Source organism: Fusarium keratoplasticum, chromosome 2, assembly GCF_025433545.1.
Source record: "Fusarium keratoplasticum isolate Fu6.1 chromosome 2, whole genome shotgun sequence".
Lineage (NCBI taxonomy): Eukaryota > Fungi > Ascomycota > Sordariomycetes > Hypocreales > Nectriaceae > Fusarium > Fusarium keratoplasticum.
The window spans coordinates 516504-533609 of NC_070530.1; the positions used below are offsets into that span (position 1 = coordinate 516504).

Here is a 17106-nt window from a genome sequence, read left to right on the forward strand (position 1 = left end):
TAGTTGTGCTATTACAAATCCAGCCCATCATATCGACTCATATTCTCCGACCAAGTTAACTTCCGAATGCCTTCGGATATAACTTGCGTCACTAAGCCACGCAACCCATCCCTTACAACAAATAATAAAAACCCAACCCCCAAGTCGAATCTAACCAACCTCATCACCTCAATTTTTAATCACACTCATCTTCGCCATGGCCCTCAACACTGCTGTCCAAACCGTCGTCGCCAGCCTGGCGCCTTTCCACCTCCTCTCCTTCTCCACACTGCTGGGCTCTCAGCTGTACCAGACATTCATCGTCACCAAGGTTGCGTTTAAGAATCTTCCCCGGAATCCTTACGTCAACTTTCAGAAGCATATTTTTCCGATTTATTTCCACGGGCAGGCGCTGCTGCTGTTCCTCTCGGCCGTCACGTTCCCACCATACGGCCCAGTGTCGTTGGTCCAGCAAAAGAGTGATTGGATCCCATTTACGATCTCGGGTGTTGTCTCGGTGTTGAACCTTTTGGTCTTTGGACCTAGGACTAAAAAATTGATGTTGGATCGTGTAGATCAAGGTGAGCAGGTCTTTGTGTGTAGATGTGGACCAATAACTGACAAAACAAGGGACCTTGGATAAGGCGGCAAACCTAGAGGGCCCCAGTCCCACGATGCAGGTTCTCAAGAAGAAATTCTCGACCGCGCATGCCATGTGCATTCATTTGAACTTGATCGGGCTGGGTGCTCATCTCTGGTACACGTGGAGGCTGGCCTCTCACCTCCAGTATCAAGATGCCTCTCTGTGATGCGATAGACACTGACAGCTGGACATGGATGAGAGTTGAAAAGCATGGAATAAGTGTATCTGGCTGGATTCTAGACCATAGGACATTGTTTATCTCCACTTATTACGTATAAATACACAGTTCGTCTCAAAGACAGAGCCCCTTCATATAATATAAAGCATGGCCCGACCTAGATTCCCAAGTCTATCATCTACATGCATGCGGGAGGTCTGCCAACCGTTACTCTTCTCTCGTACACCCAGCCTATCCGCAATAGCCATGTATTAGCACCTATGATAGGGAGCTCGTGTGGGAGATAGCGCAGGGTGCCCGACTCATTGTGCACTTGGAGGAACGTTTCTCATCGATAGGTCCCTGAGAATATTTCTTAGCGACAGACCCTGGGGCGTGTGATCTTAAATAGCGTAGCGTGGGAGTCGTAGCTGTTATTCTTTGGTGTCTTATCATCCATACTGCAGCCGATCTCTGGGGATGTATAGACTAGGGGTAGCAGAGTCCCAATAGCAGATATGCTTACTTCGTAAGTGGCGTGATCTAAGGCATTCACGAGCTTAAAGACCCTTGAATGGTGGGGAACGTCCGGTTTCGGGGTAAATTACCTTTTACTGTACATCCTTTAAAGATGGAGTGTATCTCATGTAAGTGAGATTTGACAGCTCGGAATTCATCGACCGACACCACAAGAACCACCCATATCCATCTTACCTCCTTGCCTCCCCCAGATCTCACAAACCAGCTGAATCAGCAAACATTATGGTCTCGGAAAGATCTGCAACTACAATCATGTTGGGTTCAACTCTGGCTCAACGTGGGAGAATCCCCGGTCGGAACTCCGGCCCGGAGTCCCACCTTGCAAGTGTCCAGGTGACGACTTGAAACCGTCACCGACTTACACGATGGGGAAGAGGAGCTATAAGTAAAGAAGCTGTCCGTTGTTTTACAAGCTTACTTATAATTCTGCATCCTCATTGAGAACCGTGACAATGGCACAGACTGCCACCGTGACCCTCGCGACTCTTGATCCAGTCCACGCCACCACCCACCTCCCAGAAACACAACCAGAGCCTACAATTCACGATGCCGTTTCTGCAATTCCTCCTTCAACAGCTGCCTCCGTCGCCCAGAGATGGAACGGATCCAGAGAAAACATCTTCCGAACTCTGTCCTGCTACTTCGCTTTCACAATCTACGGCATGAACGACGGAACCCCAGGCGCAATGGTCCCCCATCTAGAAAGCTACTACTCCCTCCCCTACTCCATCGTATCCCTCATATTCCTCGGTCCCATGCTAGGCTGCATCACCGCAGCATTCACCTCAAACAGGCTCCACCAAAAATTCGGCCGTCGCGGCGTAGCAGCCTTTGCCACAGGTTCATACGCAATCTCATACGTGGGCATGTGTGCGCATCCACCGTTTGGCCTCGTTGTGCCGCTGCTGGTCCTTACGGGGTTTGGGAGCGGGCTTATGAATGGGACGTGGAATAGTTGGGTTGGTGGGTTGGCTAATGGGGGTACTATGTTGGCGTTCCTTCATGGGTGTTGGGGGGTGGGGGCTACGATCGCTCCGATTACTGTCGAGTTATGCCTTCCTTTTGTTGTTTCTTTTTGTTAATTGTTAAACAGGTTAATGCCTTTGTCTCAAGGGGATGGAATTGGTGGTCATACTATTGTAAGCTGCTCTCCTCTCACTGATACAGCATACTGACGCATCTAGATCTCATGGTAAAGACCACAACTCAAACATAATCAGCAATTGGCTAACCATCTCAAAGCTCGGTCTAGCTATTGCCGCCGCCGCAACTACAGTGTGGTCTTTCTGGGCTGATTGCGGAACGAGCCGCAACACGTCACCATCTGGCCAAGCCCACAGCTTCACATTCTCCGTATTCAAAGACAAGGTACGCCCGTCACGGTATCTTACCTATCAGGCTACTCACCAATTCAGGTAACCCTCCTATTCTCCGGCTTCATGCTACTCTACGTAGGCGCCGAAGTCACAATCGGCGGCTGGCTCGTAACCTTTATGCTCAACGTCCGCAACGGCACGCCCTCTGCCTCGTCACTCGTCGCCTCTGGTTTCTGGATCGGCATCACTGTTGGCCGGTTCGCGCTGGGATGGATCACTAGCTACTTTGGAGAAAAGATTATGGTCTCGGCGTATCTCGTTATCGCGATTGGCCTTGAACTAGCATTTTGGCTTGGTAAGGAGTTTGTGGTGAGTGCTATTATGGCGGCGCTGGTGGGATTATCTATCGGTATGGTGATGCCAGCGGTAAGTATACATGCTCTCTCTAACATTGGTCGCACGACTGACCGAGGTTCAGAGCATCAGGGTGATGACCAAGATCCTTCCTGTCGAAAAGCATATTGTATCTGTTGGCTTTGGCACAGCTTTTGCCGTTTCCGGAGCGAGCATGTAAGTCATCCCCCATCCCATCCAACACAGGAATCTCACCTCACCTAGATTCCCATTCGTGGTTGGAGCGCTCGCTCAAGCCGGCGGAGTTCAAGTCCTCCAGCCCGTCATCCTGGCATTATTCGCAGTGCAGCTTCTACTCTGGCTTTTCGTCACAAGGATGAAACTCGACAGGGACGAGGATTCTTCTGCGTAGCGTACTATAACCCGGTCGTCATATGTGCGAACCAGAATTATCCGGTCTCACGTCTACTTGCATGGTGGAATGTTGCCCCTAGCCTGTTCCAACTCTGACCATATGGGCCACCTCTTTACCTTAATGACAGCTATGAAAGTGAACAAGGATAAGAAGAGTGCAGACACCCGAGAGCCGGCATTACCAGTATTATAAATAGTGGCATTTAAGGACCAATCTCAATCCCAATTCTCATGACCAAAGCACCCTTTTCCACTACTCAACCAAGCTCACGTATCTCAATCAGACGGGAGATAAATAGCCATCTCAAGACCACCAGTATATGCCGTCGTAGTCGTCTTGAACCCATTCTTCGGGTCGTGAATGTACTCCAAAAACTCCTTGTACAGCATCTTTGCCCAACCAGTATTATCGGCCAGCACGATTGCCCCCCTCTTCAGCCTTGGCTTGATAATCTCCAGCGTCGGCAGCGCCAGCGGCGTCCAAACTAGACCTTTGTCAGTATACATCTTTATCAATAAAGGGTGTGTAAACTCACTATCGAGGAGCAGCATGTCAATCTGCTCCGGCATTCCCTCCTCCACCTTGAGCGTCTCCGTCAAGTCACCCTCCCTGAGTTCAATCCACGGCTCAACCTCCTCCCCAGCCTCTCCCCAGTGCTTCCTCGCCCTCGCCGCCTTACTAGGCTCCTTCTCAGTCCCAATAACCTTTCCCGTAACAACCTCTCCCCTCTTCCTCGCCTCAGTGACATTCTGCCCAACAGCGAGAGCAAGATACATGGTCGAAACGCCGAAACTCGTGCCCGCCTCGACAATGTTGCGCGCGTCGATGCTTCGTGCTAGAAGGTACATGAACTGGCACTTGTCCTGCTCCAGGGCGACAAACTTGTCGCGCATGTGGTCGTCGGATGAGGCTGTCCATGTTTGGCCGGAGATGTAGTAGCCAAAGATGCGGGTGAGGTAGAACCAGTATTGAGAAAAGGCCTTTTCTTGGGCCTCGGACTCGGCATGTAGACGGTCGAGGAGTTCGTGGACGCGAGGGCTGGCCTCGACGGCTTGGATGGCTGTTGCGGATGGAGCCATGATGAGAGCTGATGATTGTTCACAATGGCGGCCTACTTCTCCAGGAAACACCAGAGCTTAAATAGATGCTGTACTCATACAAAATGAGTCACTCTCATCCCAGCCACATAAAACAGGCGTCATGCATGGAGCATATATCAACCAGGATCCGGTTTAGATCTTGTGAATCTCATCTGATAACTCCGAGGCCGATTTCGCTTCCCCGACAATAAAGGCCGGTTTTACGGTTAGGTCGGGTCATTCCACAAGCCACCCCGCGTCTCTGGTGCCAATGGGAGCTGACAAAGATGTGAAGCTACGAATCGTTACGTAGGTTAATTACAGGACAAGGCGGGGAAGCTGAATAGACAAGTCCATTGTGTAGAGTTATTGTGGTGGTGTAGGGTTCCATGCTGACTCGGGACAATCCATCGGCAGTTGGATATCGTGTGCCAGTAAAGCCTTGTGCAAACCATACATAGATAGATAGCATTGGTCTCTGAGACCAACCCTATATTCAAACCCAAGCTCCATACACTGATACTGCCTTGAGACTGTTTCACTCAACACGGCCTTGGTGGAGATGCTCCGGCCGGTTCACCTTAAGCCCGACAACGGAAGCCCGGTCTTCGGTCCAAAACCCCCGACCGACAATGACTCCCTTCCGTTATCCACCCCGGATCCGTATTCCTACCAATCGACACGAGTCAATTCACGGAACCCTTCCGCCCATGCACGACATAGAGACAACATCTCTCATTCTCCACAAAGATGCCGCATCCCGTTATTCGACCGAGTAGTTCGCTCATCAAGTCCTGTCCCCAGTCTCGTTTCCATCTTCGCCTGCCGGGATGCAAACGATAAACATCAAACATCCAGCCTCGCTTCTAAACGGGCCATGCCGCATCCCGGGCTTCCGGTATGCATAAGCGCCCTTCTCCCAGCCCTGCTCGAGATTTAGGTCGTACAGATCCCCCTCCACCAAGAAGATTTCCTCGATATAGTCGTGGACAAACACATGTTGTTGGTTGCGGGCGCCCGGCTGCCAGCGCTGCAGAGTCGTGCGCCGGCCTGTTTGAGAGTCTTGATTGAGGACGAGCTCGTCAACGCCCGGCTCTAGGGGTGTCCATTCGCGATTGTACGAAGTGGTGGCGGGGTGGAATTCGAACTGTTCCATGGCGGCTTTCAATGGTGAGTTGTCGTCGCACAGGCGTCACAAGGCAACAAGTTCTCGAGGCCTAATCATCTCGCTTCACCTCATGATAGAGCCCAACTATATCATCCAAGATCCAGCTTGAAAATAATATTAATAAGCTTGTGATGACAAATGAAGTGATGCTAGTAGCTGATAAATCTTGCCTTCAACCCATCGCTAATGTTGGCTTAACCAGACATAATCGCCTTTATATTTAGAAGAACGGACTTCGACCTGCGATAAAACGGCCTCCTCCAAAGATGACAGTGACAGCCAGTATAGCAGGGCTGCTATCGACCGAGACGGAATGAGGCCTGCAATCCAGTCAGAATGCAACCCCGCAAAGAACACATGCGAACGGCATCAGCCCTGTTCCCGGTGAAACAAAAGATAGCGCAGCCGTTAGCTTGCTCGCACAAAGGGAGATGAGAAAAGAGAAACCATGGTGAAATGAGCCGGGTCGAGATCTGCGCCCTCACGCGGAGCTGAAATTTTGGCCGTCCACTCGGACACCGACAGCACTGAGGCCCAAGGGTCATGAGGAAGCTAGAGCTACCTAGGCGAGAAAAGAAGCCTACTGTTGCTGGTCTGCCAATCGGTTTCATCAAGACCACCAGCCCTAGGCGGACGCATGGCCAAGGTTGTCCTAGGCCGCAGCATCAAGCCGTTGGCTAGTTTTCCGTGTCCAAACGACCAGTCAGGTCTGGGTCAGCACTTGACGGACCACAAACGCCCGAGGCCATCCTCAATCTCAAACACATTCACTTGGGACTTTGTCGAGGCAGGCTGCCGATCCGAAGGCTTGGAGAGTCACTTGACGGCTTGAAGGAAGCGGGATCCCTTTGCACTGATTAGCTGCACTACGCCGAGGGCGGGGAGAGACGTGTTACACAGCAGTCAAGACTTCGTAAAAAAGGAAGACAGATGCAGCGGGGGGGCTCGGAGGTTGCACAGAATGTCACGAGCAGTTGAGACAATGTTCCCGACGATTCAAAGCCTGAAACAGCGTAGCCAGTCCTTTGGGTTCTTACCTGGGCATTATCATATATAGGGCTTTGATCTTATCTGTGTTGGTTGCATCGACGAGGCATGGCGCGGGGGTGTGAATCAGTGAATGGGTGTTGCGCTGCACGAGACGAGAGATCTCCATGACCACGAATGTCGACTGTTAAGCTTTCTAGGATGAACACAGAGTGCAACATCACAATGTTCTACGCAGTGCTGCATTCAAAAGACCTCTGACATGTGCGTTGGTATGGTGGCATAGATGAAGTCGAATTGGTGAAACAAATCGACGGGAACCAGGACACCTGGCGTCAGCCACCCGTAAGACCCCAGTTTGCATTCATTCAGCTCCACGGCCTGAGGCTCCAACTACAGTGGGGGTTTGTTTGTCACGAACCTCTTGTCCACCGCCAGATTGACGTTTTCCATCACGGGGCCGGCCTGGGCCAAGAGGTGTGGGCGGGGCGGCATTGCCAAGATCCCACGGCGAGCGAGTGGACTGGATGATAGAACAGGCGAGGGATTTCCGAGATGGACTCAGCATGTGGGACGGGCAGCAAACGGAGAAGGAGATCAGCGGTGGTTAAGGGGGAAGATCAGAGGCGTCAACGAGCCGATCGTAGACGACGGCCACTAGAAGTTGTTTCAATGACGCCGACCAGACGGGCACAAGGCATCTTTTGTTGGAGACATGATTTTAGCCTATCGGTGTGTTGTTTTCTCTCCGGATCATCGTCAAGATCCTTTGACACCGAGTGACCGACGTCGCATGCGCACGAGAGGAGGCTGGTGAGTTACGCTGCTGCTAATCACCAGTGAGGTTGAAAGGTGAGTCGTGGCCGGCGCGTAAGACACGGGACAGCCCCCATCTCACAAGTGCTGTACTGTATCGCCTGGTATTGATCCTACAGGACCCCTAAAACCTCGGCCGAAAAGGAAGCTCCGAAAACGATGCCCATCCATCGTGGCAAGGCGAAGCGAGCCAGGCAGTCATCGGCCTGGGCGAGGCATGACGTCGAGAGTCGGGACGAGCTCGTGAGCATGAGGCCACTGCGGCCATCCCTGAGTGTTGCGTTTCTGACAGTTGGCGTATCGCCCATGGATCGGATCTCACGATGACTTCACTCCTGACCCTGACTGCTCCGACCCGACCTTTTGCGGGGAACATCCAGGATGGACGCGACAGCAACTGTCTGGCTTGGAGCGTGCGAGTGCCAGGATGAAAACATCTTTTGGTCGGTTGCTACCGCGGACCGCTTTTTCCCACGTTTCTCTCGTAACTCGGTGCCCGTGTTGGACAGTGTCAGGAATGACGGGAATATTGCGATATGCACGCGCAGACGCGACGATCACCGTCCGAGCAGGCCACTGCGGAAGTTACAGTATAGACGGTCAACGTCTTGGACTGTGCTGACCAGCATGAGAGCCAAGACAGTCGGTGATTGGATCTGTTGGAAGACGGCCACCGTTTTGAGGGCCTCTCCTCGTTGCGTTTTCGCCCTTGACCTGGAAGTTTTCTTCGTTCCCTGACCCGGTTGACGCGGAGGGTCGCAGATCCATGACATCAGTTTGGCCGAAGGGGTTCCATTAGACCCTTGTTGCTGGGCGGCTCCTTGTGTTTCCGAAGCACAGCACGAATTGTAACCTCGAGGGCGTTTTGTGTGAAGGACGGGGAAAGGTCTTGGTCCATTCCTCGAGCGCGGGAGAGCAAGCCTGATATGCAAAGCAGATGTCGTGAGTCCCGTCGATATACCCCAGACAAGGAAATGCACATCACCGCTGTGAATCACGCATGCTCAGCGAGTTATCACATCCCAATGTGATGCAGTGTAAGTGCAGGTACGATAACTTGGTGAAACCCATGGCATGGCCTCGGAATATTGACTAGGGTCCAGCGTCTGCCGCTCGTAATCAGGAGGCGCAGTTGGCAGTTGAAAGACGATCGTCTCGGTGGGCGTTTGGTCTGGCAGAATGGTTTCTTCGGGCGACGTTTCGGTCAAAGATCCGCATCAAGAGGCGACAATCATGACCAAACTCGGTGTACCGACCGACACCGCTCCGTAGCATAGTGGCAGGCACTGTATAATAGACGGTCGAGTATTAGGTCGTCGGTTTGCTGTTTGCTGGACATGACGAGGGATCGGCTGAGCCCAATCATGCTAGGGGGGATTTGCGACGACCAAAGACGGGACGATTGACTGCGGTAATGACAGGGTGAAGTCTAGGACTCGGCCGACGATCTGGCGCAGAGAAAAGGGAAGAGAATGGAATCATTGGTCAAAGATGCCTTTCCATCAAGTGGATGGAGCATGAGAGATGGTGGCTTGGTCGATGACAGCGGCTCCACCAAGGGCCCCGTACCGCGAGGTACCAGGCAAAAGCCGGCGCAGTGGGAGGCCCCTACCCGTCAGAAGGGTACCTGCCGCTAGAAGCCTCACGTCCCGCCCCGAGCCCCCTCGAGGCTGAGCCACTCACAGGCGCTCAGCGCCTCGACGCCCAAGGGGGTACATGGCGGGTACGGGTGCCCAGGGTGACTGGAGCAGGCCTCAACCGACCCCAACGCTGTGGACTGCAAGGGCCAGCAATTGCGTCACAGACGCTGATCGCCAAATTTGCAGGCTTCTCACGGGAGGCTTGGCCTGGGGCTTCTGAGGCTCGGGATGTTTTCCCTGTGGTTCTCTCGACGTCTTGGCCGGGTTAGCGAGGTCCTTGGGATGTTTGCTCTGGCAGGGTGTCGAGCCGTTGCAGTCTGTGCAACCAAGCGAGAAACTCTGAGGTTTTTTTCTTCGTCTGTTGACACCTAACGCGTCGCCTAGTGCCGTCTAGCAGCGAAAATCTCAATACCGATGAATGCATCGTGAGGTCAGTAATTCAGGCGCGGAGGATGGCCGTCTGTGAAAAAGTACGTACCGGCGCGCCTTTTTTGGAGAGGGCAGCCGAGTCGCGTGGGCGCTAGCGCTCAGGCGAGTTGAGTTCGTGCCACTGTCATGTTGTTGCCCGGTACGTACCTTTTCTGCACTGTGATAGACGCCAGAGCTCAGGCAAGAGTACCCAGAAGTAGGCAGCCTGACAGGTACTCGTCCCCCCACACACAGCTGCGGCGATACCTGTCCAGGGAGAGCTCCAAATGTACCGAGGGGTGCCGATCCCAAGTCCCATGACTCCTCGCTCTGTCGTCACTTTCCTCTTCGGGGACCAACGAGATTCGCCCGTCTTGAAGCGGTGCCAGGCCCGTTCAGTCTTTTTTCCCAGGGTCTCGCCTCTCCGACTTCTCTGTCTGTTCTAGGGGCTCTCTCTCATCAGAGAAGGAAGAGAGGACGGTGAAATTATCAATTCACGAGAAATCCACTTTACATTCCCATCCCCATCCCCATCCCCATCCCCATTTCGTTCGTTCGTTCGTTCGTCTTTTCCCCTTTGGCCTCCCCCCCGTCCATCCTCTTCCCTTTCTACTCTGGCCGGGTTTCTTCTTCCTGCCACCACCTGCCACTGAAAAAGAAGTGTCCTCCTGCCGTGCCTGCAACCGTGGTTTTTTTTGCCTCCCATTGTCATTGCATTGCCATCGCCTTGGTCGTTTGCGCCGACTAGGAACTTGCCGGCTTCTTCAACTTGTTGCCACTGCTGTCATTGGGGTTGGTCTCACCAAACACTTCTGCCGTCTTCGTCACTTTCTTTTATTCATTTTGACTTCTTCCCCCTTTTTTCCATCGCTTCTTGACTTGTTTACTCCCCGTTATTATTATATCTCCCGCTGCTATTGCTACCGTTAGTCCCCTCCCCTCCCCTCCCCTCCCCCCTCCATCTCCAGCTGCATACCTACATATCCTTGAATGTGACGCTGCTCGTGCTGTCATCTTGTTTGCTTTTTATTCTTTCCTGCAGCTCACGTCCAGAACTTGGTCGCTCTCGTCTCTCGCTTCGTCAATCCATCCCATCCACTGACGCTTCGCGCTTCGCTTCCTGCAGGGTCGACACCACCTCCACTGTAATTCACTGCAGTCGCCGCCGCTCCGCTCCATCAAACGTACCACCTGCCTCGACTTAGCAAGCAAGCTAGCACTTACTTAGTTGGGGCTGCTTTCTTCCACCTCTTGACCGCCGCCCACCGCCAGCAGAGCCATCCATTTCAATTCCAGCCCCAGAGACACATTCTCAACCACAACCACTCTTCTGGATACAGCTCTTTTTTCAGCCACCAATACTCCCGACAAGACGAAAAAGTCGCTGCCGCGTCCCTTCTGCAAGCCACCTTTCCCTTCGCGACCGATTCCAGAGCATCTCCGAATTCCATTGCGGCTAGTCCCCTCTCGGTCTCTCCGCGTCTCCGCCCTTCCAGAGGCACTCTAGAACAATATACCAGCCTCATCGCACGAGTTGGGTGGATCTAGAATCGCTGGCCTCCCTCTAGAACCGCCCGCTACGAGATCGAGACCCTTGAACCACGTGGAACCATTGGCACTCGACCTCTACCCCTCTCGCCAGCTCTCTCTCTTCTCGACGACAAAGTCCACGCGATCCCTCCTCCGACTTTCCTCACCGATATCTCTTTCTTCGAGTCTCGCCTCGCCTCTAACTGTCGCGCCTCAATCGAGTCACCTGTCTCATTGTCTCTACTCTGTGGATGTGGCAATAGCCTGGTCAGCCTGTGCGACAAGTGACGACATTTGCGATTCACCGACTCGATCATCGGCCCGAAACATACTTGGATTTATATATACTGTCATGGCAGAGGAAACCGAGCTCCAGCCTACTGCTTCAGAGCAGGCCCATCCGATTGCACGATCCGACTCGTCAGCTTCAACAAGCCCCTCGGATAACAACGAGCCTGTCATTCACCAGCCCATCCCTGTACGACCTGGTCTGCCCACTCGGAAAAGCAGCGGACCCCTGGTAGTCCCTCGTGATAGCTCAGCAGTCGGCCCTCTGGAACCCGACTTTGGTCCAGATGATGTACGGGCAATGAGTCCCAGACGAACAAGCGAGGACCTGGATAGGATGGGCAAGGAGGCCCGGGACGAGATGAAGAGGTGAGTCGGATGGATATCTTGTTGGGCATTGCACTGACCGTTCTAGACACGCCAAGGCGTTGCAGGATTCGCTGCTCACGATTTTCAACCGTATCGAGGCCGTACGCGAGGAGCACGACAAACTCGATAACAACAATAAGTTCCTGCAAAAGTATATCGGCGACCTCATGAGCACCAGCAAGATTACGGCCTCGAGTAGCCGCAAGAAGTGAAAGAGATGCTGTTCGCCAGCTACCGCCAAACCATACCGGCAACTCAGGATGCCAACAACACCGATTCGAATAGCGAGACTCGCAAGTCTACCCCGACCCTCTAGAAACTACAACAGTATACCTTGGATTCGAACTTTGGGGCCCTGCAAGGAAGGGCATGATACCCGCGCCTCGACAGCGCTGCTACTTCGTTTCAACATCTCGCCTATTAGGGCTGAGCTCAGTATTATTGCATTTGACTGTACATTAACGCATTTATGAACCCTGGGAGTAGATCCCTCACGATGGATCGATCATGCGCACGGAGGGAGCGCACTGGAGCTTTGTTTTGGTTATTGGTTTTGCATGCAGCATCCCACCTAGCATGGTGCACCCAGCATGGTGCCGCACCTGGTCATTGGACCCTGATGCGCACAGGCGGCGTTCTGAGTTGACATTGCCCGAAGCCGGGAACACTTTGGCTAGGTCTGATGTGGCTTTTATTCTATCACGGTGTTGCTATGGATGTCGGTGTATTGTAGCTCCCGTAGAAAGGGGGGGCGGGTTGGTTGGGTTCCTACTGACATACTGCCTGACGGCACGGAGTGAGGTTCGTAAAAGAAAAAAAAGAGGATCGGATTTTAAGAGCGTGAATGTCCCTACAGTTCCAGGTGTCTGCCAGATTGATACCAGAAGAAGCTTGAGTGTCTAGATTAGTTGCTCTAGTATCAGAATTGACAGGGTTCAAACATATCGGATGCGTGATGGTGATGTCTGTACCAGAGTGTGATGTCTTTGAAGCTTTGAAGGTAGTGGTCAGGAACGTTCAAGGTTTGGAATGTGGTTAATTCGAGGTCTTCTTGATATACTCATGCAATAACTTGAAGCCTTAATGCCTCTCCCAAGACCTTCATCACAACTCCTTATCTTCAACAACTATCAATCCACGTCTTCAAACTCGGCATCAACCACGGGTCTCATCATTCTTCGGTCTTCCTCCACCCGTCATGATAATCTCTTCCATACTCATAGACTACCACTCCGGCCTACCTTCACCGCCTCCTCCAGAATCAATCACCCAGGACACCATCCAGTACTGCCTCCTCCACTGGCGTTATTTATCAGTCTCCACCTCATCGGCTGCCTTTGGACTCTGCTCTCTCGGTTAGAAAAAGGGGACTGGTCACATATCATGTCGGCGATAACCCTCGGGCCTACTATGTCCAGGCTGATGTACCATGTAGTGCTGTTCAGGGTCTTGCGGCTGTCGTGGTCGCGTGTGAGTACCACGGTTGGACTTGCAGGTAATTCTTGGTATATTGCCAACCATATCTTAGAAGAAGCAGCACAGCGACGCGAAATATCCAATCTCCCTTCGGTTATCTCTACTGGTGATGGCCCCAAAGTCTAAAGTTAATGAGAAATCAGCGAATTTGGCCAGTCAAGAGAGATTGTTTTCGTTCGGTTTGAGCAAGAATTATTGGGGATAAAAGCTGAGGCATCATGTTTGGGTTCAGGGTAGAAGCATTGAGATGTCTAAGGAGGCAAGCAAAAAGGATATGAGAGGCGGGAGTTTTTACGTTCTCTTAAACATCAATTTAAAGTTGTAAACCATCCGAACTTCAACCTGGATGATTAGTATACACTGAACTTTGAATGGTGTCACTGTCTTCGCCTGGAAGTCTGACAAAACTTGTCTCCCTTTGCCATCATGGGCTTCATAGCAATGAGAGTTTGGGATAGACTTTTGCAGGGCCCGACAGGCCCAATCGACCTGTGTAAGCAAGCCCTGCTCCACACATCCATGCCAGAGGAACGCCAAGGGTGGGCCAAATATGCAAAGTTAGCTCAACACCCTGCAACGATTGGAGAAGCTTCCCCGGCCCTGTTGGCCAAGTGGTAAGGCGTCGCACTCGTAATGCGAAGATCATCGGTTCGATTCCGATACCGGGCACGTGTTTCCCATTCAATTCTTTTGGTGTTGTGGCATTCTTTTTGCTGTAGAGTTGGTCGAGATATTCGCCTTGGTGTTTTTGCGACTTTCCGGATTCGGCGACCGTTGAGGCTAAGCACCGCCACACTACCCGCGCCATACCCAACAATAGAGAACAGTGGGTCTACCCCAAGCTGACCAATTCTGCCGCCTCACCGCTTTCCTCTTGTGGCTGCTCTCTCCGATCAACGTATCTCATCTATTGCATTATCTCGCTGCTCATCAATTCACAGATCCTTCATTCTCATGATGTAGATGTATGCTGCGAGGGTATGGGTGAGACAGCGATCATTTGCTGTTTTGCTGTGATTCTGACTTTGTATGCTCCTGCTGCACACACTCATTTCCCCCATATCATTGTAATGTTCATCACTGCGTCGACTTTGTTCCTCTGTGACCTCAAGCACTAGAGTCTTCCCACTTGAGACTGCATTTCAACAAATTAACACGAGTACCTAGCTAACTGGGATACTGCGCCGGGTAACTTTCACTTCAATGCCAGCATTTGAAGCGCGCAGGACTGTCGTGAATACACTGAAGCTCTGACCTTAAGTAGTTACCCTGGAACCCTTGATTCCTACCTCTTGACATTAATCACCAGTTGCGCTTGTAATTTGCAGAGTGTAGTTTGGATTACTACGCAGTGCATACAACTATCTGATGACCACAGGTAATTCGATTACTTGCGTCCCTTTTTTCCCTTGCTGCCTACCAAAGGATTCTTCGGTAGCCGTGTCCTGGGTGGTTTGACGTCTCAGCAAACGATTCTAGCGCAGAGCTGGCTATCTTGATGTACTTAGACATCCAAGGGAAAGAAGTACAAACAATTCACAATATGCATCAAGTGAGATGGAGAAACTATCGACAACCTAGGAAACGAAGCGACACCAAAACCAGAGCTGAATTGCACTCGAGATCGCTGCGAGCTAGTAGCATAACACACGAAGGCACGAATCACAGATGCTTTCCTTCACAATAACTGACAGGGTCTTAAGTTTCACAGATTCAAGGTCGAGCCTCAGTTTCGCTGATTGCGTCATTGGTTCAGCTTTGTGTCAGTGATTTGACAGTGCTCAGCACTGATTAACGGCAGTTCCCTTCGTGACGCACAGCGCTCCTTTTCTCTATTTATCTCTCGAAAATTTCTCCTCTCCCATTCCTAAACTTCAAATCAACACCATTTTCGAGATGCAGGACGTTGCCCCCCTCCCCAACCTCGACAAACTTCTCGCCCTCCTGGAGAGGTATCTGGCTCTCCCTGGGGAGCCAGGCCTCCCAGGAGGAACAATGACCGAAGAAGAGCAGGCGCAGCTGCTCAAAGACTGCCCCGACGCCCAGCCGGCCGGCCCTGACCCCTGGCCGACCTCCTCTTCCGCTGTTCCCTCCCCCCCGGTGCCCCCTCGCCGCCGCCGCCGCCGCCGACTCCGCGCCCGCCTCTGATCTCCTCGCCGCCCTCGCCCTCTTGGGCCTTTCCTTTTCGCCTGCGCCCTGTCCTCTTCCTTGGCTGCTGGTTTCTTGGGCTCCCAAGCCTGTTCGACCCAGGTATGTTTGCATCTGCTATGCCTCCGAGATTCCTCACCGTCTAACATAGTATGCAGTACGAAACTGGACCTTGACTGGACAGTGTGAAAAGACCCAGCCAGGGTAGCCGCTATAGCTAATCTCCTCCAGATCGCAGAGCACTCAAAGACCTCTGCATTACGCTTGCAAGACATCGTTGGTCTTGCTCAGGGAAGACCAGGTCTTGGTTCATCCAAGATCGCTTTGCTTTCACTGGTTAGTGCTTTCGCAAAATCACTTACTTTTGATGGCTAGAGATCCGAGCTCCTCCAGATCTGGGCTTCTGCCAAGAGGTAATTACTTGACCATTTCCTGAGGAAAAACGATCAGAGAAGAGGTGTCCTTCGTATCACAGCAAACACTTGCGCGGAGTTGACTTCTTGGCTAAGTGTTACTGGCGAGCCGTCGTTCGCCAACCAAGATCCATTAATCACATGGAACCATTCTGGATGCTTCCCAACAGATGATGATGCCTCCCAGTAATGGTTCTCATATCAAAGAGTCGTGTTTCATCTTTTGGTGGTTTTCTCAAGAGACAGCGCACAGCACAGGCACAACCCCACCTCTCCGGAGGCCCAGCCCCCCCCCCGACTCGCCCCCGTCGCCGTCTAACCTTGTCGTCGCCTCCGTCTTCTTAGACGGTTGTGCCTGCCCCCCCCTTGGCTTTTTGGATTTCGCCTCTACTTCGATTCTCCGGGAGATTCATCAGCCGACGGCGACGGAGGAGGAGGAGGAGGGCCGGGACAGGGAGGTCCTTGCAGGCGAAGTCGAGCTCCTTTTTGGTCACTTTCCCCCTGGAAAGCCAGGTACCTACCTACCTGCCCATGAGGGCCAAGAGCTTGTCGAGATGGGGAAAGCGGGCGGGTATCTCGACGGAAAGTTGGTGTTGATGTTGAAGTTAGGGCGGAAGGCGCAGTCCTTGAAAGGAGCGTTCTGCTGTGTGTAAGTTCGCTCTCGCAGTTATGGGAAGGAACAGGCGGAAGCCGTAGTGTGCCATGGATGCCGAGCCTCCCTATTTGGACGATGGACTCACCAGATCTTAGAGTGTCCATCTCTTTTCTTCTCATACATCATCATCGTTAGCATCGCTTCCACAGTGAATAGTGAGCCCGGCCAGATCTGGTTTTCGTTTCCTTATTTTATGGTCCCTCCAGTTTATCTTCCACTTCTTGGAAATACTTTCTTCCAATATATTTTTTAATATGGATAGCGACGTGGTACGTTTCCCCATTCTTTCGTCTTCTTTGCTGCCTTTCCATCGCCCTTGTGCCTTAACAACGATCCCTTGGTGTTTTGATCCCATATCAATGTTGACTTTCAAGGCTATGCTGACCGAACGACGATATCAGACAATCTTTGATTCGATCGTGGTACTGACATACCTACAGATCTGCGGATGGCCAGCCGGTTTACGACAACTCTCCGGCACCCTTCACCTGGGTCCAGCGGAGAAAACCCAACTGCGCGCGGTACTATGGTGTCCTCGGATCGAGCTCGGATAGCATGATCAGTCGATGATCCAGCTATTTCTCTGCCTGACGGACATGATCTCAGACTAAGGTTATCTTACCGAGGTATGTTTGTGTTTGCCATATGCCTGAGATTGCTGATCCCCTGATAGACTATGTAGCATACTCCATCTTCGGAACCGCTGCATCCCTACCCCTTGACCA

The 17106-nt window shown here is 52.3% G+C and overlaps 4 protein-coding genes and 1 pseudogene across 5 annotated transcripts, besides 1 other annotated feature; 3 read left to right on the forward strand and 2 right to left on the reverse strand.

Moving 5' to 3' along the window:
* Positions 1-196: 196 nt before the first annotated feature.
* Positions 197-788, forward strand: NCS57_00206400 (DUF4149 domain-containing protein; the record flags this gene model as incomplete). Its single annotated transcript, XM_053052104.1, has 2 exons — positions 197-560; positions 610-788. 2 exons carry the CDS (start codon positions 197-199, stop codon positions 786-788), a joined length of 543 nt encoding a protein of 180 aa, XP_052917350.1.
* Positions 789-1771: 983 nt separating this feature from the next.
* On the forward strand, positions 1772-3401 carry NCS57_00206500 (MFS domain-containing protein; the record flags this gene model as incomplete). Its single annotated transcript, XM_053052105.1, has 7 exons — positions 1772-2278; positions 2413-2458; positions 2504-2511; positions 2562-2687; positions 2735-3061; positions 3114-3205; positions 3254-3401. 7 exons carry the CDS (start codon positions 1772-1774, stop codon positions 3399-3401), a joined length of 1254 nt encoding a protein of 417 aa, XP_052917351.1.
* A 278-nt stretch (positions 3402-3679) lies between these two features.
* NCS57_00206600 (uncharacterized protein) lies at positions 3680-4483 on the reverse strand (the record flags this gene model as incomplete). Its single annotated transcript, XM_053052106.1, has 2 exons — positions 3680-3888; positions 3940-4483. The coding sequence occupies 2 exons, from the start codon at positions 4481-4483 to the stop codon at positions 3680-3682; spliced, it is 753 nt and encodes a 250-aa protein (XP_052917352.1).
* A 787-nt stretch (positions 4484-5270) lies between these two features.
* Positions 5271-5639, reverse strand: NCS57_00206700 (Cupin-7 domain-containing protein; the record flags this gene model as incomplete). The annotated part of the gene is made up of 1 exon (XM_053052107.1): positions 5271-5639. One exon carries the CDS (start codon positions 5637-5639, stop codon positions 5271-5273), a length of 369 nt encoding a protein of 122 aa, XP_052917353.1.
* A 5754-nt stretch (positions 5640-11393) lies between these two features.
* Positions 11394-11901, forward strand: NCS57_00206800 (annotated as a pseudogene). The gene is made up of 2 exons: positions 11394-11689; positions 11736-11901.
* Positions 11394-11901: a sequence feature.
* Positions 11902-17106: the final 5205 nt, after the last annotated feature.